Consider the following 18913-nt stretch of genomic DNA (forward strand, 5'->3'; position numbering starts at 1 on the left):
ATCATCTGCGTGCTCTGCACTGAGCACACAGCCCCAGGGCCGCGCCAGCCGCCAGCTCTCACTGTAGATGAGCTCAGATGGGAAACGACTGCCTAAAACACCACGGTCCAAAATGCAGATACTAAAATCTAACTAGCTAACTCTGTTAGACAAATTTCTGTTGTTAAAACCCCCCAAAGACTTTGATTATGATGTTTCCACTCAATGCTTAATTCAGTCTCATTTATTTTATCTGGTTTATATGTAATTAAAAACTCTTCAGATTTAAGTAACTAAGCCCCCAGTCCCCAAACAAGTGAACAGATGTTGCTTCAGCTAATCTTACAGTGGTACCAGAATTCTGGTATCATCTGGACTAAGGAAGAAACGCCTATTTATCTCCGCAGAGGTTTTCCGACTTTGTTTTTCAAGCCATTTGTAGATTTTGCATGCAATTACAGATGAACCGAGACAGGGCAAGTGATGTTAAAAACAACAAAAGAACTCGAGTAGGACACGCGCGTTGAAACTCCGAGCAAGCCCTGCGGAGGCTTCGGCGCAAGCCTGAACTGCGCCGCTGGCGCTGCCTCTCTCCGCCTCCCCTGGCAGGGTTTTACCGAGGCTTTCGTGCTGGCTAATTCTCAAACACAGCCGATCCCCCCAGCACAGCGCGCACCCCGCAGCACCCGCGGGGGCCGCCGGGCAGCGGCGTCAGCGGAAGGAGCCGGAAGGAGCCGCCACCTCCGCAGCGACAGCGGGGCGGCCGGAGCGGCCGGGAGAGGCGGGACCCGAGCGGGGAACCGGGAGAGGCGGGACACGAGCGGGGAACCGGGAGAGGTAGGACACGAGCGGGGAACCGGGAGAGGTGGGATCCGAGCGGGGAACCGGGAGAGGTAGGACACGAACGGGGAACCGGGAGAGGTAGGACACGAGCGGGGAACCGGGAGAGGTGGGATCCGAGCGGGGAACCGGGAGAGGCGGGACACGAGCCGGGAAAAACGGGAGAGGTGGAATCTGAGCGGGGAACGGGGAGAGAGGTGGGATCTGTGCGGGAGGAAGGCGGGACGGGCGGGTCCCACCGTAGGGACGTGGATCCTGTCGGGGGTCGCGGGTCCCGCCGTGGGCACACGGGACGGACTGGTCCCTCCTGTGCTCCTGCTGCCGTCCGGTGCCCGTGGAGCCTCAGCCGGGCCGCGCTGAGCCCCGCGGGGGCTCCGGTGGATCCCGCCGCAGGGACGGGAGCCCCGCAGCAGGGACGGGAGCCCCGCAGCAGGAACGGGAGCCCCGCCGCAGGAACGGGAGCCCCGCCGCAGGGACGGGAGCCCCGCCGCAGGGACGGGAGCCCCGCCGCAGGAACGGGAGCCCCGCCGCAGGAACGGGAGCCCCGGAGCAGGGACGGGAGCCCCGCCGCAGGGACGGGAGCCCCGGAGCAGGGACGGGAGCCCCGCCGCAGGAACGGGAGCCCCGCCGCAGGAACGGGAGCCCCGGAGCAGGGACGGGAGCCCCGCCGCAGGGACGGGAGCCCCGGAGCAGGGACGGGAGCCCCGCCGCAGGAACGGGAGCCCCGCCACACGCACTGCACCCGGTGCGGCCCCAGGGCACTGCCCGGCAGGATTGCGCTGGCTCCTGCACCGAGCCCCGCCGGGAAAGGACAGGTTTGGAGCTGGCAGAGGTTAACAGAACGGCACAGCTACAGATTGACACTGCTTCTAAAGCCTGCCGTGTTTGGGGTGTGGATACATGTATGATGGTCCAGCAGGGAGCTAAGTTGATCACGGGTCTGGAGCATCTCTCTTTACGAGGAGAGGCTGAAGTTGAGGAGAGATGACTGAGGGAGACCTTCTTAATGTGTATAAATATCAAAGGGAGGGCTCAGATCTGCTCCCTGGGGCCCAGCATTGGGGCAGGAGCGAGGGGCAGGAACTGATGCCCAGGAAGCTCCACCTGAACATGAGGAAGAACTTCCCTGTGCAGGGACCAAGAACTGGGATGGATTGTCCACAGGGAGTGTGGAGCATCCCTCGCTGGAGATATTCCAGAACCATCTGAAGCTGATCCTGTGCTCCAGAATGACCCTGCCTGAGCAGGGATGTGGGACCCGATGTGCCACTGTGGTCCCTTCCAGCCTGAACCATTCGGTGATCTTGTTCAAGCACAACTGGATAATAGCAAATTTAGCATAATTATTCAAGATGTTAATGCCAACAGAGGAAATGGCCTTAATCCCTTTGAAGACCTTGATTTAGCATTGTACTTCTCGCAGTCATAGTAATGTTTGGTTTTTTCAGAGGAGGTTGTTTGTAACACAAGCAATTTAGTAGCTCTTCCTAAAATACACAGTGGCTGCCACTGAACTGCTAACAGTTAAATACTTGAGGATTCTGTAGAAGAGAGTATTGGAGCATTGCTACTTTATTGAACAATGTTATCTGATTTTTATCTTCTGAAATACTGCTGGAGCAATGTTCAGACAGTGTCAGGCTACCACTAAAAGCTGCCTGTGTTTGGTTTTAGGTTGAATATCCTCATGAGTAACTTGTCTGGGAGCATGGTGGAGTTTGCACGGTGAAGTTCACACGATCACACCTTCTCAGAAATTATGTCCTGAGGTTCCCTTGGTGAGCAAAACTTGCTGGATACCTGTGAATGGAAGAGGATGGAATCCCTTTGTGGCAGCACTGCATAAGGCACTGTTTGAGCACTGCAGATGTTCCTCTCACCAGCACCCCATGGTAGATCTGGCAGAGAAGGAGATGGATAACCCCACGTTTAGAAGTGACACTGTGCTGTCTGATGTTCACTTGCACTGCCCAAGCAAAAGACACCTCATGGTGCGACTGAATGCAGTTGGACAGCCAGGTAAGGGGTGCTGACACTGATGGAGCTGTAGTTTGACTCTACTCATAGCTTTGTAAGGCTGAGTCCTACGCTAAGTGGTTGATATTAATAGTTACATATTTTATTCCAGTTATAAGCAGAATCACCTCCTACTCAGGCTGTAGAAAGAGGGCTAGCTAATGATGAAACTAACTCCAGAAATGAAAACTTGTAGACAGCCTGTCTTAAAAATTCAGCTTTAAATTTCTGAGAAAAAGTAACCAGATTTACTCACTTGCAGGTTTAGTTTAATGCATTTGTTCATTGAGCAATAGGGTCAATATAACACTTTGGGAATCATGATTGAAAATAAGGTTGTGATGTTTTTTATACACAAACAAAGTATGAGAAACCAGGAGTTTTAAATAGTTTAACTTAAGTTTAAAATAAAAACTATCAGTAATTAATTTATCAAGTTTAAATAAATGTTTATGTGATGATTTACCATCTATTCCAGGGGAGCATAACAGCTTTCTTTGGGTTTTGTGGTGTTTTTTTTTTTAATTTTGAATTTGTTTGTTTGTTTGTTTGTTTGTGGGGTTGGGTTGGGTTTTTTTGGAGGGGGTGTTTTCTTCAAAAAAAATGTGGACATGAAAACTCAAAGTAGCAGTGGCTTTTATGGACATAGAATTTGAAGAGTCAAGGTTGTAGAGGAAATGAGTTGGCAAATGCCTCTGGCTGATTGCCAGCTTGTAGGTTGCTATAAAGTTGTCAAGGGAATTGACCTTAAAGCTGGTGGCATAATGTTCTGTACCAAAGTCCTGCTGTGACAGAAGCGTTAATTGTTTTTTCAAACCCAGCTGTGACATAAAAAGAGCAACTTCTGCAGCTGTTCTGTTGTATGACAATGTGAAAAATTATCAAAGTAGGCCTGACAAAGAACTGAATAATAATTCTGACCCTGTTCAGTTCAAAACCCAGGTAATTAATTAATTAATAATTAATGCTATGGTGGGTCTTCATGCTCTTTGACATGTGTTTGCTGTGATTGTACTTGGTGCAAAGAATCTTTCAACAGAAAGAAGTGACCATGTGTTCCACCTCGTCTGAATGAGCTCTGTCTGGGAAATTCCTCTGCTTACTGAGACAGGAATTGGATTATAGTATGACAGCCTTTAATGCCATAACAATCTACCAGTGCCACTTGGCTGTGTTTTGGGGAAGTTTATGGGGGTTTAATCTCTTCCCCTTTGAGTCAGCTTGACTTTCCACCTTTTGAATGCTGTAGAAATGCAGAGGATCAGAGTGGACTTGGACAACCAAGTATTTCATTCACTGATGGCATCCTCTAGTCCAATCAGTTTCATCTGGCTGTCATGCAAACAGTGGAGACTTGAAAAATTTCTCATGCTAGGACAGGCATTAAAGATTTTATTAGATCTAGCTAAAAATGGTCTCACTGGAGAGGAACCTCAGTCAGATTTCAGTGGGCCACCTTGGAACATCTTGCCTACTAAAGAAACTGGAATAGAACTCCATAAATTGTGAAGTTGTTGAAAGCAGTGGTGGCAAGGACTTTATCTCTTCCCTTTTGTCGGGAATGAACATAGATGGAAGGACTACAGAATGTTTGTTCTTCCTTATGTATGATATTCAGGCAGTACAGATTCCTGTAATTATAATTGCCAGGTCCATATTTCAATAACTTAATTTTTTAATAGATGCTGATGTCACTGAGTGATTGTTGTAAAAGATTTTTAATTAATTGGTCACTGAGAATAGCTTCAGTTGTTTAATCTCTGCATAATCAGTTTGAACACTTCAAAAAAGATCATAGAAATGTCAGCTTTGCCTCCTGTGCGCTTATTTCTGCTCTTACATCTTGAGCTAATTTCAAGGCTTGAAGTTGCTTGAATTCCTAAAGACTTTCAAAGCAGTAAACAAAAATTCAACTTGCATTTTACTAGAACATGCTTCTTTCTTACAAGATAGGAATCTTAACCAAAAGAAATTAATTCTAACTTATATTAATATTGCTTTCAACTTAGTTTGAACTTCTGTCAACAGAATTTTTGGAGGATGTAAGAAAGCATCCCCTCTGCTAGTAGTTAAAATAAATATTACTAAATCAGATGAACGTGGCTGTTGTGGCTGTGCAGATGCTGGGTCAGCCAGTGAACTGTGAAAGTGCTTCATTAATTTCTGCTGACAGGACTAGAAAATACAAGTATTTCTTCATAGCAAATAAAACTATATTTCAAGTTACCTTGAAATAAATAAAACTATATTTCAAGTAACTGTTTTCAAGTTATCACCTTTTACTCTATGGATTTTTAATACATGTAATGCATACCAAAATCTCATGCATGTGGAAGTTGTGCACAGATTCTGCCTCATCTGGTGTTTAACCTTTGCCCCCCACACTGTGTCCTTGCAGTATTCCTGTCATATTTCAAACTCCTTTGGAGCACAGAAGATTTGGCATCTGGGAAACACGTGAGAGAAATTCCCACAGGAGGAGAACACCAGTGCAGAAGTGGAGATGAGCTGTGTGACGAGGACAGGAGTAACGTAAAAAAAGAAGGAGAATTAAATAGCGAAGGAGTAGAAGCTCTGCTAGATGATGATGGAGACTTGGAAGTGGTCAGAAGGCCTCGAAGTGCCTCTGATTTGCAAGCAGAGGATCCTTTGAGGGATATAGTGTGCCCTGTAATTCTGATGAAAGGGAAAGAAGATGCTTTTGAAGATGAAAAGCAGGAGTGCGCTTCCAGTGATGTTGTTAAAATAGGTAAATAATAAGTTTTCAGTCAGGGAGAAATGCGGCAAATATGTTTCTGTAAAACAAAAGAGTAATAGGCTTTCTTTAGAAATAGAACAGCAGTTTGTTAAGTGGAAGAGAATAATGAACACAGTTCTGTGATATTGCAAATAAAAAATTACCTTTTTTCTCTGGAAGTGATTGGGGCAGTTGTAAACCATGGGAAACTCAGTGCTCCTTAGTTCAAGTGGGTGTTTGGCATTATCTAGCATTATTATATGGAATGAAGTGTTTAGTTCTATATTTGAAAGGGAAGCACAGCCTTAGTTTCAAACTTGCCACTGTGGAACTTGATGTGAACAGTTTAGAGATAATTATTTTCTGCTCTACTCTCATTTCCACAGAACACACTATGGCAACCCCCTTAGAAGACGTTGGTAAACAAGTACGTGTTCTGCCTTGAAGTATCTTGATTTTCATGGAACGTGCTTCAGAACTGACTGAGTTTTAAGTGCTTCCCTTGTCCCCAGGTGTGGCGTGCTGCCTTCCTTCTGGCTGATTACATTCTCTTTAAAAGGGAAACGTTCAGGCGTTGCTCTGTGCTGGAGCTTGGAGGTGGCACTGGAATTACCAGCATTATCATGGGAACAGTTGCCAAGAGAGTTTATTGCACAGGTAAGGTAGCTCTTTTCAGTTAAACATTTTCATGAAACTTCCCAAAGCAGTGCTTTCATCATGGTATTTTCAGACTCATCTGTTCAGTTATAGCTAATCCTTTTTTATTAATGCATATCAATTTGTGTTATTTACTGAAAAATAATAGGAACTTTCTCAAGGGGCTGAGAAGGCTCAAGAGTTCAAAAGCAAGATATGTTGCAGTGAACTCAAGATAGTGTGTCCAGATTAAAATAGGTAGTGTAGGGATCCAGCTTTTTTCTTCAAGGGCTGCTCAGAGCTTAGAACTGAAAGACAGAAGGAAGAAGATACTAAGGAAGCACTCATCAGTGGACAGAGTGGCTCTGAATTTTCCTTAATCTCATGGACTTGAGGGAAAATTTGAGTATTAGTCCGAGAGGCATACATGGCCCACAAAAAATATTCTTGGTTTTAATATTGTTGTTGCTTCTTTTCCAGATGTTGGTGAAGATCTTCTGGGCATGTGTGAGCAAAATATTGCATTAAACAAGCACCTGATGGAGTCAGGAGGTAGGTGCTGTATGGTCAGATTTTGACTCTTTAGCCCAGGTGCTGTCTGAAAGGCCATTTGTGACTGATGTGATCTTTCTTCACCTCCAGGAGGGGAAATTAAAGTGAAAGAACTGGATTGGCTGAAAGATGAATTCTGCACTGGTAGGTGTTTATAATGGGTTAGATTGGGCTTGGTGTTTGGTGTTACATATTCAAAAGCCTCTTCTTGGGACTCAAAGACAATTCTGGTTAATGATAATATTTGATACTGCCAGTCGAAAAGATTTTATGTTTATTAGACTTTCATATAAAGATTCTTTTAATGAAGAATAAATTTTAAAAAGCATTATAAAATAGGAAGATTAATCAAAACTTATATAAGGGTATCTGGGGTTTTGTTTAAAGGTGTGTTTGCTTTAATGTATTTAAAGTTATGATCTTGCTACAGGACTATGAATTCTGAAGTGAAAGAAAACTTTTTCTTGCCAGTCAGCCTTGGGAGGGTTGGACATAGTAACACAGAGAAAGCAGAGCACTGGGGGAACTTCAGAAAATGAACAGGGAAGATTTTGATTTCCCTTGAGTGGTGTGCTCTGTTTATGGAGTAGCAGCTGCCCACAGGAGCTATGAACTTTTCTCCAGTCATTTGAGATATTTAATCATGTACAGCAAAGCCATCTTCTTTCTTACAGATCCTGAAGCTCCTTACAGCTGGTCTGAAGAAGAGATTGCTGATCTGCTTGATCACTGTTCTGTGATAATGGCAGCTGATGGTAGGGAAATATAAACAGTAAGCTTTTACCTCAAACCCTGCAGCATTGTGAATAATAATTGAAACATACCTAGTTTGCTTTTTAAAATCTAATAGGTCAGATCCTTATCTAATTTGCCAAAGCTCTGCCCTAAGTGTTCCTGCCCGTATTTTTCTTTTCTAAAGGCTTATATTTACATTCTGAATTAACAATTATGGGAACAGATATTGCAAGCTAGTAGCTCTTCCTTTCCTTTGGTGTGTTAATTCTTTGTGACTAAATAAATTGCTCAACACAATCAAAAGTAACTAAGGAATCAGAAGAGTTGTGTTGTCCTATCCTTGTCTTGTATTACGTAACTTCTGTGCAAATAATGATAAACTAGATGATAGACTAAGATTTTCTATAATGTGCATAACAGTTCCAGATGCTGCGCTTTCACATGGAGTCTATGCCTTTGGATATCGCTTTTCTGCTTTTTTACTTGCTTCTGTGAAGGACTTTAAAATTACAGGCTAGCTCATCGGTATAGGAAAACCATTATTTTGATCTATAAAGGAGATAAAGGATAAAGGAGAATTGGGTTTAGTTATGATACTGAAAGGAGTTGCAAGACTGCTTTCAAAGGAGATTTGGTTATAATGGTAAATTATGGCCTGGTGTGGGTTTTTTGTAAGAAAAGAGACCCTCTAATATCCTGGGTTTTTTTAGTTTTGTAGTAAGATTATTTGCAGGCTGAGAGAATTCTTGTCAAAGCTTGTAAATTGTCTGACAAATGATTCCCATTCTGATGAGAGAAAGCTTAAAGAAAGCCTGGCATAAATAGCAGCAGTGAATACTCTTACTGGGTCAGTTCTTGCTATTAAAAATGTACTTTGCACTTAGATAAAAGAGAGTCTTGTTTGACTGGAGTAATCAAACTAAGACCTGTTGTTTCATAATGGACACTTAAGTAAATTCTATCCTTAATTATACATATGCTGTTAATCTTGTTTTTTTATAGTGTTCTATGATGATGACCTGACAGATGCCTTGTTCAGAACTCTGTATAGAATCACACACAACTTGAGAAATTCTTGCACAGTTTACTTAGCACTGGAAAAGAGGTGAGTATTACCAAGAACTTAATATAAAAAGCACTGAACACTTTGTGTCTTTTAATTAAAGGTTGGCTTCTGATTTTCATCGTATCAGATTATTACAAGCTGCAGTATATGCTCAGGACAAGCTTTTTTTTTTTTTTTTTTTTTTCCCCTACATGCTTAATTTTTATCAGTTCAGAATTTGAGTTTTAACAAGAGTTTGCCTTTTGTTGTCCCACCTTTGCCTCACCTGAGATAACCTCTGTGCAAATAGGAATAAATAGGTGGCTAGATTGATGTGTTCTATAATGCCTGACAACATTTGCTATATATTTTTGAGGTCACAGGGTGGAATGAAGTGGCTTAGAATTAGGGTATTTATTTCCTAGCTTGAGCAACGCGAGAACAGTTTCTCTAGTTTGCTTTAAAGAAATCAATGAATGTTTTTAAGTAGTTGTGCCTTGGAGTCCATTCAAAAGCTGATACATCTCTAGAGATATGTAAGCAATAACTCTTCCTGTGGTTTGTTGCCAGGTGTTTGAACAGGAAGCCAAGCCAATGATTCTGTTGTGGCAAAGTGCCCTAAAAGCAATGGAAAGATTCATCCGAGAGTTATTGTGTATCGATGCTGACATAACATCTTTTCTGCTTTTCAGGAATGGGGGATGTACATTATTTTGGCTGCTGAAGGGAGTTAATTATGCTGACAAGACCTATTTTTTCATTAGCTGAGGGATGTTACACACCCACTTAAGATGCCAGTGCAAGAGAGATATTCTAAATGAAGTACTCTTTTGCCAGGCTGAACTTCACTTTAAGACATATGGATGTTACCTGTGAAGCCTACAGCCACTTTAGAAATACTTTAAATGATTTGGAGAACCTTCAAGATGGAAAAATGAAATATACAGTGGAGCCCATTAAGCTTGATTTCTGCCAGTTCCTTGTTTATGAGCGAATTGAGCAGTTGGTAAGTGGCATTCATGAAAATAAATGTAATGTGTCAGGCTAATCATCTCAAATTAATTATCAGCTGTTTATGTAACATGAAGTAAGAACAGGAGAATAAACATTATCTTTTATTTCCATTTAGCTTTTTTGATTTAAAATTATCTTTGTTTGTGCTTCCATAATCTGTACTAGATTGACGTGTCCTGGTTTTGGCTGGGACAGAGTTGATTTTCTATCAGCACCAGTGGAGTGGCTGAGATTGCACTCAGTTCCTCAAAGGATAAGAGCCTTCTACTTTGTAAAATGTCATTTTTGTGACTGAACTGGAAAATGGGACCAATATCTCTTCTCATTTATTTTCTTGTAGGAGAGCTTTCATTTCACACTTGTAGTAATTCCTTTCCCAGTTCAGAGTTCAGAAAATAATATTCTAATATCTGTGAAGAAGTCAATTAGCTATAAACTTCTGTTATTGAGAAATATGCCAGATATAATATTTCTGGTTATCTAATTGCCTCTGTATTTTTTCTGCTCCTACAGGAATTGTGGAAGATCATGGCTGAACACCTGACATGACAGGCCCACGAGAAAAGAGAAGATCTTTACCTAAGAAGGGCTATTTGATGTTCAGTTAAGACAAGGAATTTCATCCTAAGAAAAGCATCTTCCTGCTGGAGTTCTGTTCTCAGAAAGTATTGCACTGCAGTTTTGCTTTACTTTTTGGTTTTGGCGCTTCATTTTTTGGACTTGTACACTTGGACATGATTTCTTTGATATTTCTGAGTACCTGCTGGATGTCAGACAGTGGCAGTGACACAATGACTTGCTCTTTGGGATTGATGACTTCCCTTAGAGTCTGGCAAAGAAGTATTTAGCCTTTTCCATGTGACTGATTTGCAGATGTCATGCAGTTTCCTTTTTAGTTTACACAACATGGACACCGTTCTCAGTCTTAACCCAGTTCCACACGTTATTTGTATTTATGGACACTTGTGAAAAAATGTTCTGGACAGGAATTGTTTGTCATGAATGAAGTTTTCTTTAAGAAATTTGTTTATGAAACTTGGCCCTTAATTCTCAGTTTGTCCTATATATATCACTCTAGTTTAGGGCCACTGTCCGAATTGAAAGGAGACAAGGTGCATTTTGTTTGAGCCTCTGAAAATACTCCACAGAGGTTTTGGAGTATAGGAAGTCAACCCTATATTGTCCTGCAGGAGTTTTAAGCTCTTCTGTCCTAGGTAGGTTGAGGGTGAGAAGGTACCACATAGAGGGAGATGGTACAGCTCTTGGAATAGTTGGAATTCTACCCTCAGCATATACATGTGAGGTTGGGGATAAGGAAGTGGCCAAGAATGTCTTGCCCACATGAAAGGCATTTTTCAACATCTTACTTCTGGATTAAAATAAAATATATTTATTAAATCTCTCCTATGTTATTAATGAAACCAAAAATCTGCTTGTACTTTTATAAATGTTCTGTGCCCTGTTGTGTTTATATCACTTTGCCATATGTACACTGCCATGGAAATCCTTGTGCCCACTGCATTCCCCAGCACCAGGAGAGTGTCAGTGATGGAGCTTTTCCTCCTTTGTGGGAGTGTGCAAGATGCTCATTAGAAGCATCTGATGGACTTCCTGAAAGCCTGTTTTACATTTGGTGTAAGTTCTTTCATAATGTGTGTGAAGACCTATTTATTTGTGTTCTTTAATGGGATGAAAGGTGATTAGATGATGGTGGCCATTCAGTACAGTCAAAGTAAAAATTACATTATGTTAGTACATATCTGCATAGATTAATATAAAACTTCTCTCTCAGAATCCTCATTTGAACTTCAAAGATAAAAAACTGTATTTTAATCCAAAGATTCCCAAACTGGTGTTTGTTGGTTTGTTATGTAATGGTAATAACTTTGGTAGATTCAGCTGTTTTTGAATGTAGCTGCTTATTTCAGTAGTGATTTTTTGAAGGCTGTAGAAGAATCAGTTTGAACTGATGTGAAATAGCGTGGGGAGTTAGGGAATCCCGTGGTTTTTCTCACACAGGATTTCTCAAAGTCTCCTTGGAATTATCAACAGAAACTCAACTGCAATTCCTTCATTTCTATGAAGGAAGGAAAACTAGGCACTTAATTTAAAACCCGTGAATATTCCTACTCGGCTGTGGAGATAAAGTTTTCATTTGGAAAAGTGACTTTCTCTTTTGCTAAATAAAATCAGGCAGATGGGAACATTCCTGGATCTGGTTGGCAAATCCAGTGGTCATCCAGATGCATCATTTTCTGGAGAGAGGAACATAGAGGAGGTGAAGGGGAACCTGCGGAACCCTTGTAGTGCACTTAGTTCTGATAAAAGGGAGGAGTGTCCAAATCTTCTTGGGAAGTATGGTAATGGGTAGATAAATGATCTTCCAGGATGAATCTGGTTGGAAACATTGATTTTCACTTTTGTCACTGCCATATGGTGAAACAACAAATACCTTTTCTCAGTTCCCACTCCTCTCCTTTTATCTGTCTTAAGAGAAGCAAAGGTGACACAATTATAGATACTGTTCAGGAGAAGACATTGAACTTTCATGTGACACCCAAATAAACATTACAAACTAACTGCATTTCTTTTAAATCTTGGTTGATGTGAAACTGAGAGTTGCTTTGTTGTGAATGTCAGGGTGTCATTTTGCAGTAGAAAAAAGTTGAAGACACTCCCTTGGTGGGATAGATTCTGTATATTTGTCATTGGTGGGTGTTCTCAAGTGTAGGTGGCTATTTGTAGGCCTTCCTTGTAGCTCCATCTGCTGTACAACACTTCGAGTCAAAACATTTTACAGTTTGTTCAACACCCTGCTCCTTTCTAGTTTGACAATACTGTATTTTGGAGTAACAGTTTAGGTGGCATGCGTGGTCCTGCACTTCTCACCTAGACTTGCAGGTGAAGTTACAGTGGAAATAATCCTGGAAAAAAGGTGGTGATAATTGCCTACTTTTTGACAGTAGCTTTGCCTCCAGCAGTTTGGGGTTTTCAGGAAACATTGTATGAAAAAGTGGATGTACTTTGTGTTTGTATGTGGTGGGGACTTAAACTGGATCTCAAAGTTTTATAGAAGATAACTATCACAAGATTGTCTGTTAATTAACTCGACTGTTTGTGGACTTCAACATCCACCACTAGTTCCAGTCCTTTTCCATTTTCACCAGAGGATTAAGGGCTTTGTCTCTGGCAATTGCATTTCTGGCTTTTGTTTTGTTCGCTTTGTTTTTTTTCATTCTGGTAGACAACACCTTAAAACTTGGAGAAATAGTTTTGTGTGTCTGAGATTTCTACTTGCTGAGCATATTTTGTGTTCCAGTTGTATATTTCCCCTGTTGGTTATAGCAGTTTGCAATGTGAATTCTGATGTTTTTGATTCCCAGGAAACCTAATTGCAAGTGTACTTCTGGATTGGATCAATGAGACGTAATCCTACTGACTCCTGTGATCCACTCAGGGCCATCAGGGGGATCTGTTGCGGGGGTGTAAGGAAAGAGCAGACCAACTATTTTGATGGCAGTGGATATCTAGGTCCACTTTGGACTTAGGTGTAACTGTGCTCCCAATGTGGCAGTGCAGGGTGTATTAACAAAGCTGATTTTCCTCAGTCCTGTGCCTGAAACCACATTGTCCAGAGTCAGACTGCCATGACCGTGACAGCCAAATGCTGCTGCTGATTTTAAAGACAGTTACTAGTGCTGAGTGTTGGGTACAGGAAACTGAAGGCTGCTTCTGAAAAGTGGGTGCTGAATTTCTGTCTGCTTGTTACGGCATGGCAAGGACAGCTGCCTGTCTCATAAGCTTGCAGAGATTTTTCAATCTGCAAGTAAATCGAGAATTATTCACTTAATGCGTAGCAATTTGTCTTTAAAATGCAGTTCACCTCCTGTGTGTGATCATGGTATTTGTAACCTGAACGTTTTAGAAGTTCAAGTGAAGTAGGATTTGAAAATGAGCTACTTCTTGCTGCCACACTGTCATGCTGTGATATAGGTCCAGAGGTTTGTGTTCTTTTACAGACTCATCTTGACCCTGACTTTTTGTGTGTCCTTTGCATCTGTGCTGGAAGTTGGTGCATTAAGAGAATAAAGCTTCCTGTTGAGAAATAACTGCCTCTCTGCTGCCGGCAGTGCAGTCAGCTGTGTCAGTACAGCACACTGCCTGAGAGGAAGTTTCCCCCAGCAGATGGCACATGGAATTTCTTTAACAATACCAGCATCTAAAGGCACTAATAAAATGGCTACATATATATGTGTGTGTGTGTGTGTACATGTGTTTATTCACACATTTCCCAGGCCAGCCCCACTTGTGTGAGCAAGAAGAGATGCAAAGGAACACTTCTAGCTTGGGAGCAAGTGTGTTCTCAAAGCTGCTTGAGCAAATATTTAAAGGGGATACTTGTCAGATAGAGAGTAAGATATGTAAGATGTTAATAAGAATTAGATGTAACATAATTTCTGCCTCAAAGTTAAGTAAACATACATATAATAAATTAGGCAAGAAAGTTGACAGAGAATTGGACATAAGATAGCATGAAAAAAAGTAAAGTTTACTGCTCTGTTCTTGTTCTGTGGGTTGTCAGTTGCAGGTTTACATTGTAGGATGATCAGAATGGGCACCAAGAAATTATCTGCTCTATATTCCTCTCAAAGCAGAATCATTTTCATATGAGAATACCTTGTTAAGTGTTTGTTATCAAAGTCTCCCATCATGGAGATCCTGTACTTCTCCCAGTAATATGTTCTAGTGCTTCCTTATCCTTTATCATACAAATGGCTTACTGCCATCTGAATGGCTAAACTGCCGCCTCTCTTGAGATTTTGGGACAATTAAATCTTTCTTACTGGAATAAACTGACAGACATAAGGGTTCTGGGCAGGGTAAGTGGAAATGAGGAGGCGTAGATAGCCTAGCCTTGAGTGGTGTGTGCAGGGACAGAAGGATGCTGTAACACCATCTGCAAATTGATGGTGTTGCAGCACAAGAGAACAGCTCTGGCCTCTCAGAGCCCGCAGCGTTCCTGCCTTGTGTCCTCTCCAGCTCTCCTGTCTAGGGGCCTTCAGCTGCTCTGCCACAATAGCTGCTCCAGGATACTCCCTGGAGCCTTCCATGGGGGTACTGGAGGGCTGAGCAGGGTCTGACAGCTCCCATCTCTTGTGACCGAGCGTTCAATCGTTATGAATCCCGGTTCTGGGAAGTCACCTGCACAGGGAGAGGGTGTGTGTGTGTGTGTGTGCTGCTCACAGGAGAGAGGATGGAGGTCTACATTTCAGAAGCTTACTGGCCCTTTGTAGCCAGTTCTTAGGTTTTGAAGAAAACCAAGACTGTGAATGAAACGTGGAATTCTGTAAGATGAGAGTCCAGGTAGGGTGCAACACACTTGCCATAGGCTCTGTTGTGGACGAGGTACATCATAATATTTATTACTGGGTTGGAGTTTCAAGGGCAGCACTGTGGCTGCACATTGCTGTAGCAGAACCAAGAAGCAGCTGAGAAGGGCTCATTATGGGATTTGAGCTGCTTCAGTCCACTACTGTGCACAACAAAAACAGGTTTTGTCTAGGCCGGGTTTAAATGTTGGTGAAGCTTTGGGTTTCAAATTTGGAGTTTGACATCACACTAGGTTTAATTGGAATTTCTAATCAGAGTTAGAAGATCAAGAGACTTTCTCAGCTGCTGCCTTTGCTAAATGAAGTATGTCCCAAGTGGCAGCAGGTAAATACGAGGCAATAAGGACGGTGGGTCTTTGTGGAGCTGTAACAGTGCAGGCAGGGATTCCCATGCGGTCAGGAAAAAGGCTCCGCTCCGCTGCCCTTGTCGCGAATGCATGGTGGCTCACGGAGCAAGCGGAGAGGAGGGCGGGCAGCCCCTTGCCCAGGGGCCACCGACGCTCTGAGTCTCGGGCCCCGCCGGCTCTGAGGGTCCCTGCCGGCCCTGAGGGTCCCCGCCGGCTCTGAGGGTCCCCACCGGCCCTGCGGCGCCCCGCCGCCCCCTGAGGCTCCCCACCGGCCCTGCGGCGCCCCGCCGCCCCCTGAGGCGCCCCGCCGCCTCTGAGGCTCCCCACCGGCCCCGCCGGCTCTGAGGCGCCCCGCTGGCCCCGCCCCTCCCAGCGGGTGCGAGCCGCCGCCGCGCTCTCCCATTGGCCACGGCGGGCGCGGGGCCGCAGACGGCGGCGCTGATTGGCTGCGCGGCAGGGCGGGGCCGGGCGGCGGCGGGGCCGGCGGGAGCGCGGCCGGCCCAGCCCAGCGCAGCCCGGCTCAGCCCGGCGCGGCCGCCGCAGGAGGCGCAGCCCCGCAGGACGCGCAGCCCGCACCTCCCGGTGAGCGCCCCGACCGCGCGGGGCCGCGGACGGGCCGCCGCTTTCGCCGCCCGTCGCTCCCGCCCGGCAGCGGGACTCCCCGCGGGCCGCCGTCTCCCGCCTCCTCCATCCCCGCATGCGGCGATGTCCGCGTTGCCGGGCCAGCCCCGCGTCCCCCGCCGGTCTCCGATGCCCTTCGGCCGGGTCCCCGGCCCGGCGCACTCTGCGGGGAGCGGGGCGGAGCCGGGCTGCTACCGCGGAGCTTTTGCCGGCGGGCAGGGGTCGCGGGGGCCGGTGCCGTGCTGGCCGCTCGGGGGCCTGCCCTGCCCCGCCGGACCCGAGCCGGGGGCTGGACCGTCCCCGCAGACCCTGGGGACCGCGGAGCGCAGGAGGGTTCGTTGTTCCCCGCGCGTTCGGCCGCACCGGGAGGCGGGTTTGGGATGCTCCGCGCCCGGGCAGCGGCACCGCCGACAGGCGGCTGGGCCCCGGCACGGACCTGCAGCGGGCAAAGGGGGAAAAGGGAACGCGAGGGCACAAACCCGTGAGAAAACAGCTGCGTGCCGTGGGGAGAACGGCACTGCCTTTGCGTGGAGGGCGCCCCTGGTTGAGGTGATGCCGGCAGCTGAGTAATGGTGTTAGTGGAGGCCTGGTGCTGCACTTCAGCTGGGGTTCAGCTGGGCTTTTCAGTTTCCTGTTCTCCAGCTGGTGATGCAAAACCCAAGCCAATATCTCATGTATTGGTTTGATACATCTTTAGCATCGCTTCCCTTACAGTGCTTAAAGTAGCACGGGGCTCTTTGGGCAGAGCTTTGCCTCTGCTTAGCCTGCCTTTTGCTTGTGTGGTTGTCCATCTCTGTTTATGAAATAAACAGAGAAGGAAATGATATGTAAAGAAACTGAACTACTGTGGGAGATTTCCAAGTAATTTTGTAATCAGTAATGAATGTTCAGCCTTACAAATACTGGATTTTGCCCTGCAGTTCAAAGGCACACTTGATGGGTATGGGCTCTTAAAAGGGTCTTTGCTTTTACAGTATGAAGCAAGGGATTTGGTAAAGGTTGAAAGCTGACTGGTATACAAGGAGGGTAATAGGGTTACCTTCTGGAAGCTCTACAGTAAGGAAATTACCTATTGAATCATGTTATGATCTCTTTATTGCATTATAAATTGAATTGGCAGATTTGCAGTGCTTGTTACATTGGTTTCTCATAATTGCCTTTTCTGTAGTGTGAGTATTGGGCAAATTCTGTCTGGCAGGCGGTCTGTCTTCTCTGACTGGAGTTATAAATGGAGACTTGGAGGTCAGTGATTCAAATGCTGGATCACAGCTCACCATACCGAAGCACAGCATATGCAAAGAAGGACAATACCTGGATTTTGTAGTGTTTCTCATCCTTAGTGTTTAAGGCACTCCTCAGACATCACTGGTCTGTGCACATAGGGAGGCTGACAGAGATACAGGGAAAGAAAGCTGTTACTGCAAGTTACAGGCTGGGTAGCCTTGTGGGCTGGGAATCAGTGTTCAGGTCTTCTGTGTCTGCAGTCTCTGTGTGGCTCCTCCTGGACAATCCTGAGTGCAGAGGACAGTGATTCAGAGATCTGCAGATAAGTGGAGACCTGAGTCAGTATGTGTGCAGTGTTATTGGATGAGCTGACCTCTTGTAAAATATATGTGGAAAAGTGCAATAAAATTGTTTTATTAATCTTTCATTAGGCCTTTAGTCTTCTGAGGGATGACAGCCTCGGAGGCATGCTGTACAGTGAAGTGTGTTGTGCATCCAGACACAAAGTAAACTCAAATAAGTGGATAAAATTGGATATTTATGCCCAGAGGCAGTAAGCAAGCACAGCATGCAAATAAACACCAAGCAGATCAGTAGGTGTCCTGCTGGCAGCTGAGCTGTCATTGGGCAAGGAGAACGTCCTGATCTGGATTTTTTCAGAAGCAGAGAGGAATTCGTATTCTTGCCTGCCACGTGTATGTTCATTCAAACCAGCTCTTGCTGCCCCTGCCAGCAGCTTGGGGGTCTCCAGGTGGTTCCCCTTGCCCTGTCTGTGGTGCTTAACAGCCAACTTTGAGGGCAATTTATCCAATGCCTTGTGTCCCCACAGGCACACTGGGCAGCAGCCCAGCTGTAGCTGCCTGTGTGTGCAGGTGCAGCTGCACAGGCACCACTCCTGCCCTGGGAGTGCAGAGTCTTCCTCTGGGTTTGTGCTGAGTGTTGGGCCTGAATTAAAACAGCTCAGGTGATATCATGATGTACCTCTGCCACTGCTTAGCCTCAAAAATTCAGGGATTATTAGAATTCACAGCTGCTCTGTGGCCAGCTGGATCTGTTTCTTGGCTTCTGAGCTTTGTTTCATGAATTCTAGGATTGAGAATCCATTCCAGAAACACTGTTAAATTTTTTTGTCTGTTTCAATTGCAAATGAAATTCCCTTCTTCTCTTACCCAAATGAAAACAGCTTGTGGAAGTGTCTCGAGAAGGAGGCTGTTGAGTGGCAGTATATGTGTGTGCTATATGAACAGGGTAGCGCTCATTGTTGTATCTCTGTTGTAAAGATACAACCCAGTTGTATCTTTAAATCTTGCTGTATATCAGAAACTTTAAATCAAATGGGGACTCTGAACTTGGGTGAATCTCCTTTGCTTTTGGCTTTGCCTTTGTCAGAAGGAACAGGGAGGAGAAAGGAATAGATCTTGAGTAATTCTCAGATTTCATCTAAGACCTTTCTCGTCTTTATTGTTTTCAAATACATTTCTGTTCCTCCTTGTAGGTTGCACCTTGTCCGTGTTCATGACTTTTGTTTGAGCAGGCTTTTCCAGTAGTGCCTGTTCTTTTGCCGTTCTTCTTAAGCTCTTAAGAGTTTTTCAGGCATACTGATAAGTCTGAATCAAATAGTGAGGTATCTTATCCCATTTGAAAGAATAAGTAACATGAGGAGCTGGGTTCCATCAGAAGGAAGGCAGCTGGGGCTGGTGTAGGGAGCTGTAAAAGTACAGGTAAGTAATGCAAAAATGACACATCAGGAGCAGTGAAGCTTAGAGACCAAGAATCC

General features: G+C 44.7%; 2 protein-coding genes across 5 annotated transcripts in view; both read left to right on the forward strand.

Moving 5' to 3' along the window:
• The first annotated feature begins 714 nt into the window (after nt 1–714).
• METTL22 (methyltransferase 22, Kin17 lysine) lies at nt 715–13733 on the forward strand. 4 transcript variants are annotated; one of them, XM_040079480.2, is made up of 11 exons: nt 715–816; nt 2494–2838; nt 5234–5584; nt 5959–5999; nt 6085–6229; nt 6689–6760; nt 6851–6904; nt 7435–7515; nt 8498–8600; nt 9378–9546; nt 10068–13733. In XM_040079480.2, the coding sequence occupies exons 2-11, from the start codon at nt 2709–2711 to the stop codon at nt 10101–10103; spliced, it is 1182 nt and encodes a 393-aa protein (XP_039935414.1). In that variant the 5' UTR covers nt 715–816; nt 2494–2708; the 3' UTR covers nt 10104–13733. The 4 variants fall into 4 exon arrangements, with proteins under 4 accessions (XP_039935414.1, XP_039935418.1, XP_039935416.1 ...); XM_040079482.2 differs by lacking the exon at nt 715–816 and adding an exon at nt 881–900 and having other exon boundaries at nt 10068–13727; XM_040079483.2 differs by lacking the exon at nt 715–816 and having other exon boundaries at nt 2583–2597; nt 2687–2838; nt 10068–13727.
• Nucleotides 13734–15795: 2062 nt separating this feature from the next.
• ABAT (4-aminobutyrate aminotransferase) overlaps nt 15796–18913 on the forward strand; it is a 50783-nt gene continuing 47665 nt past the window's right edge. Inside the window, exon 1 of the mRNA XM_040078758.2 lies at nt 15796–15873. The gene's annotated coding sequence lies outside the window, so the exon portion shown is untranslated. The remainder of the gene's footprint in view (nt 15874–18913) is intronic.

The sequence above is a fragment of the Hirundo rustica genome, chromosome 15 (genome assembly GCF_015227805.2).
Source record: "Hirundo rustica isolate bHirRus1 chromosome 15, bHirRus1.pri.v3, whole genome shotgun sequence".
In the NCBI taxonomy this organism is placed as follows: domain Eukaryota; kingdom Metazoa; phylum Chordata; class Aves; order Passeriformes; family Hirundinidae; genus Hirundo; species Hirundo rustica.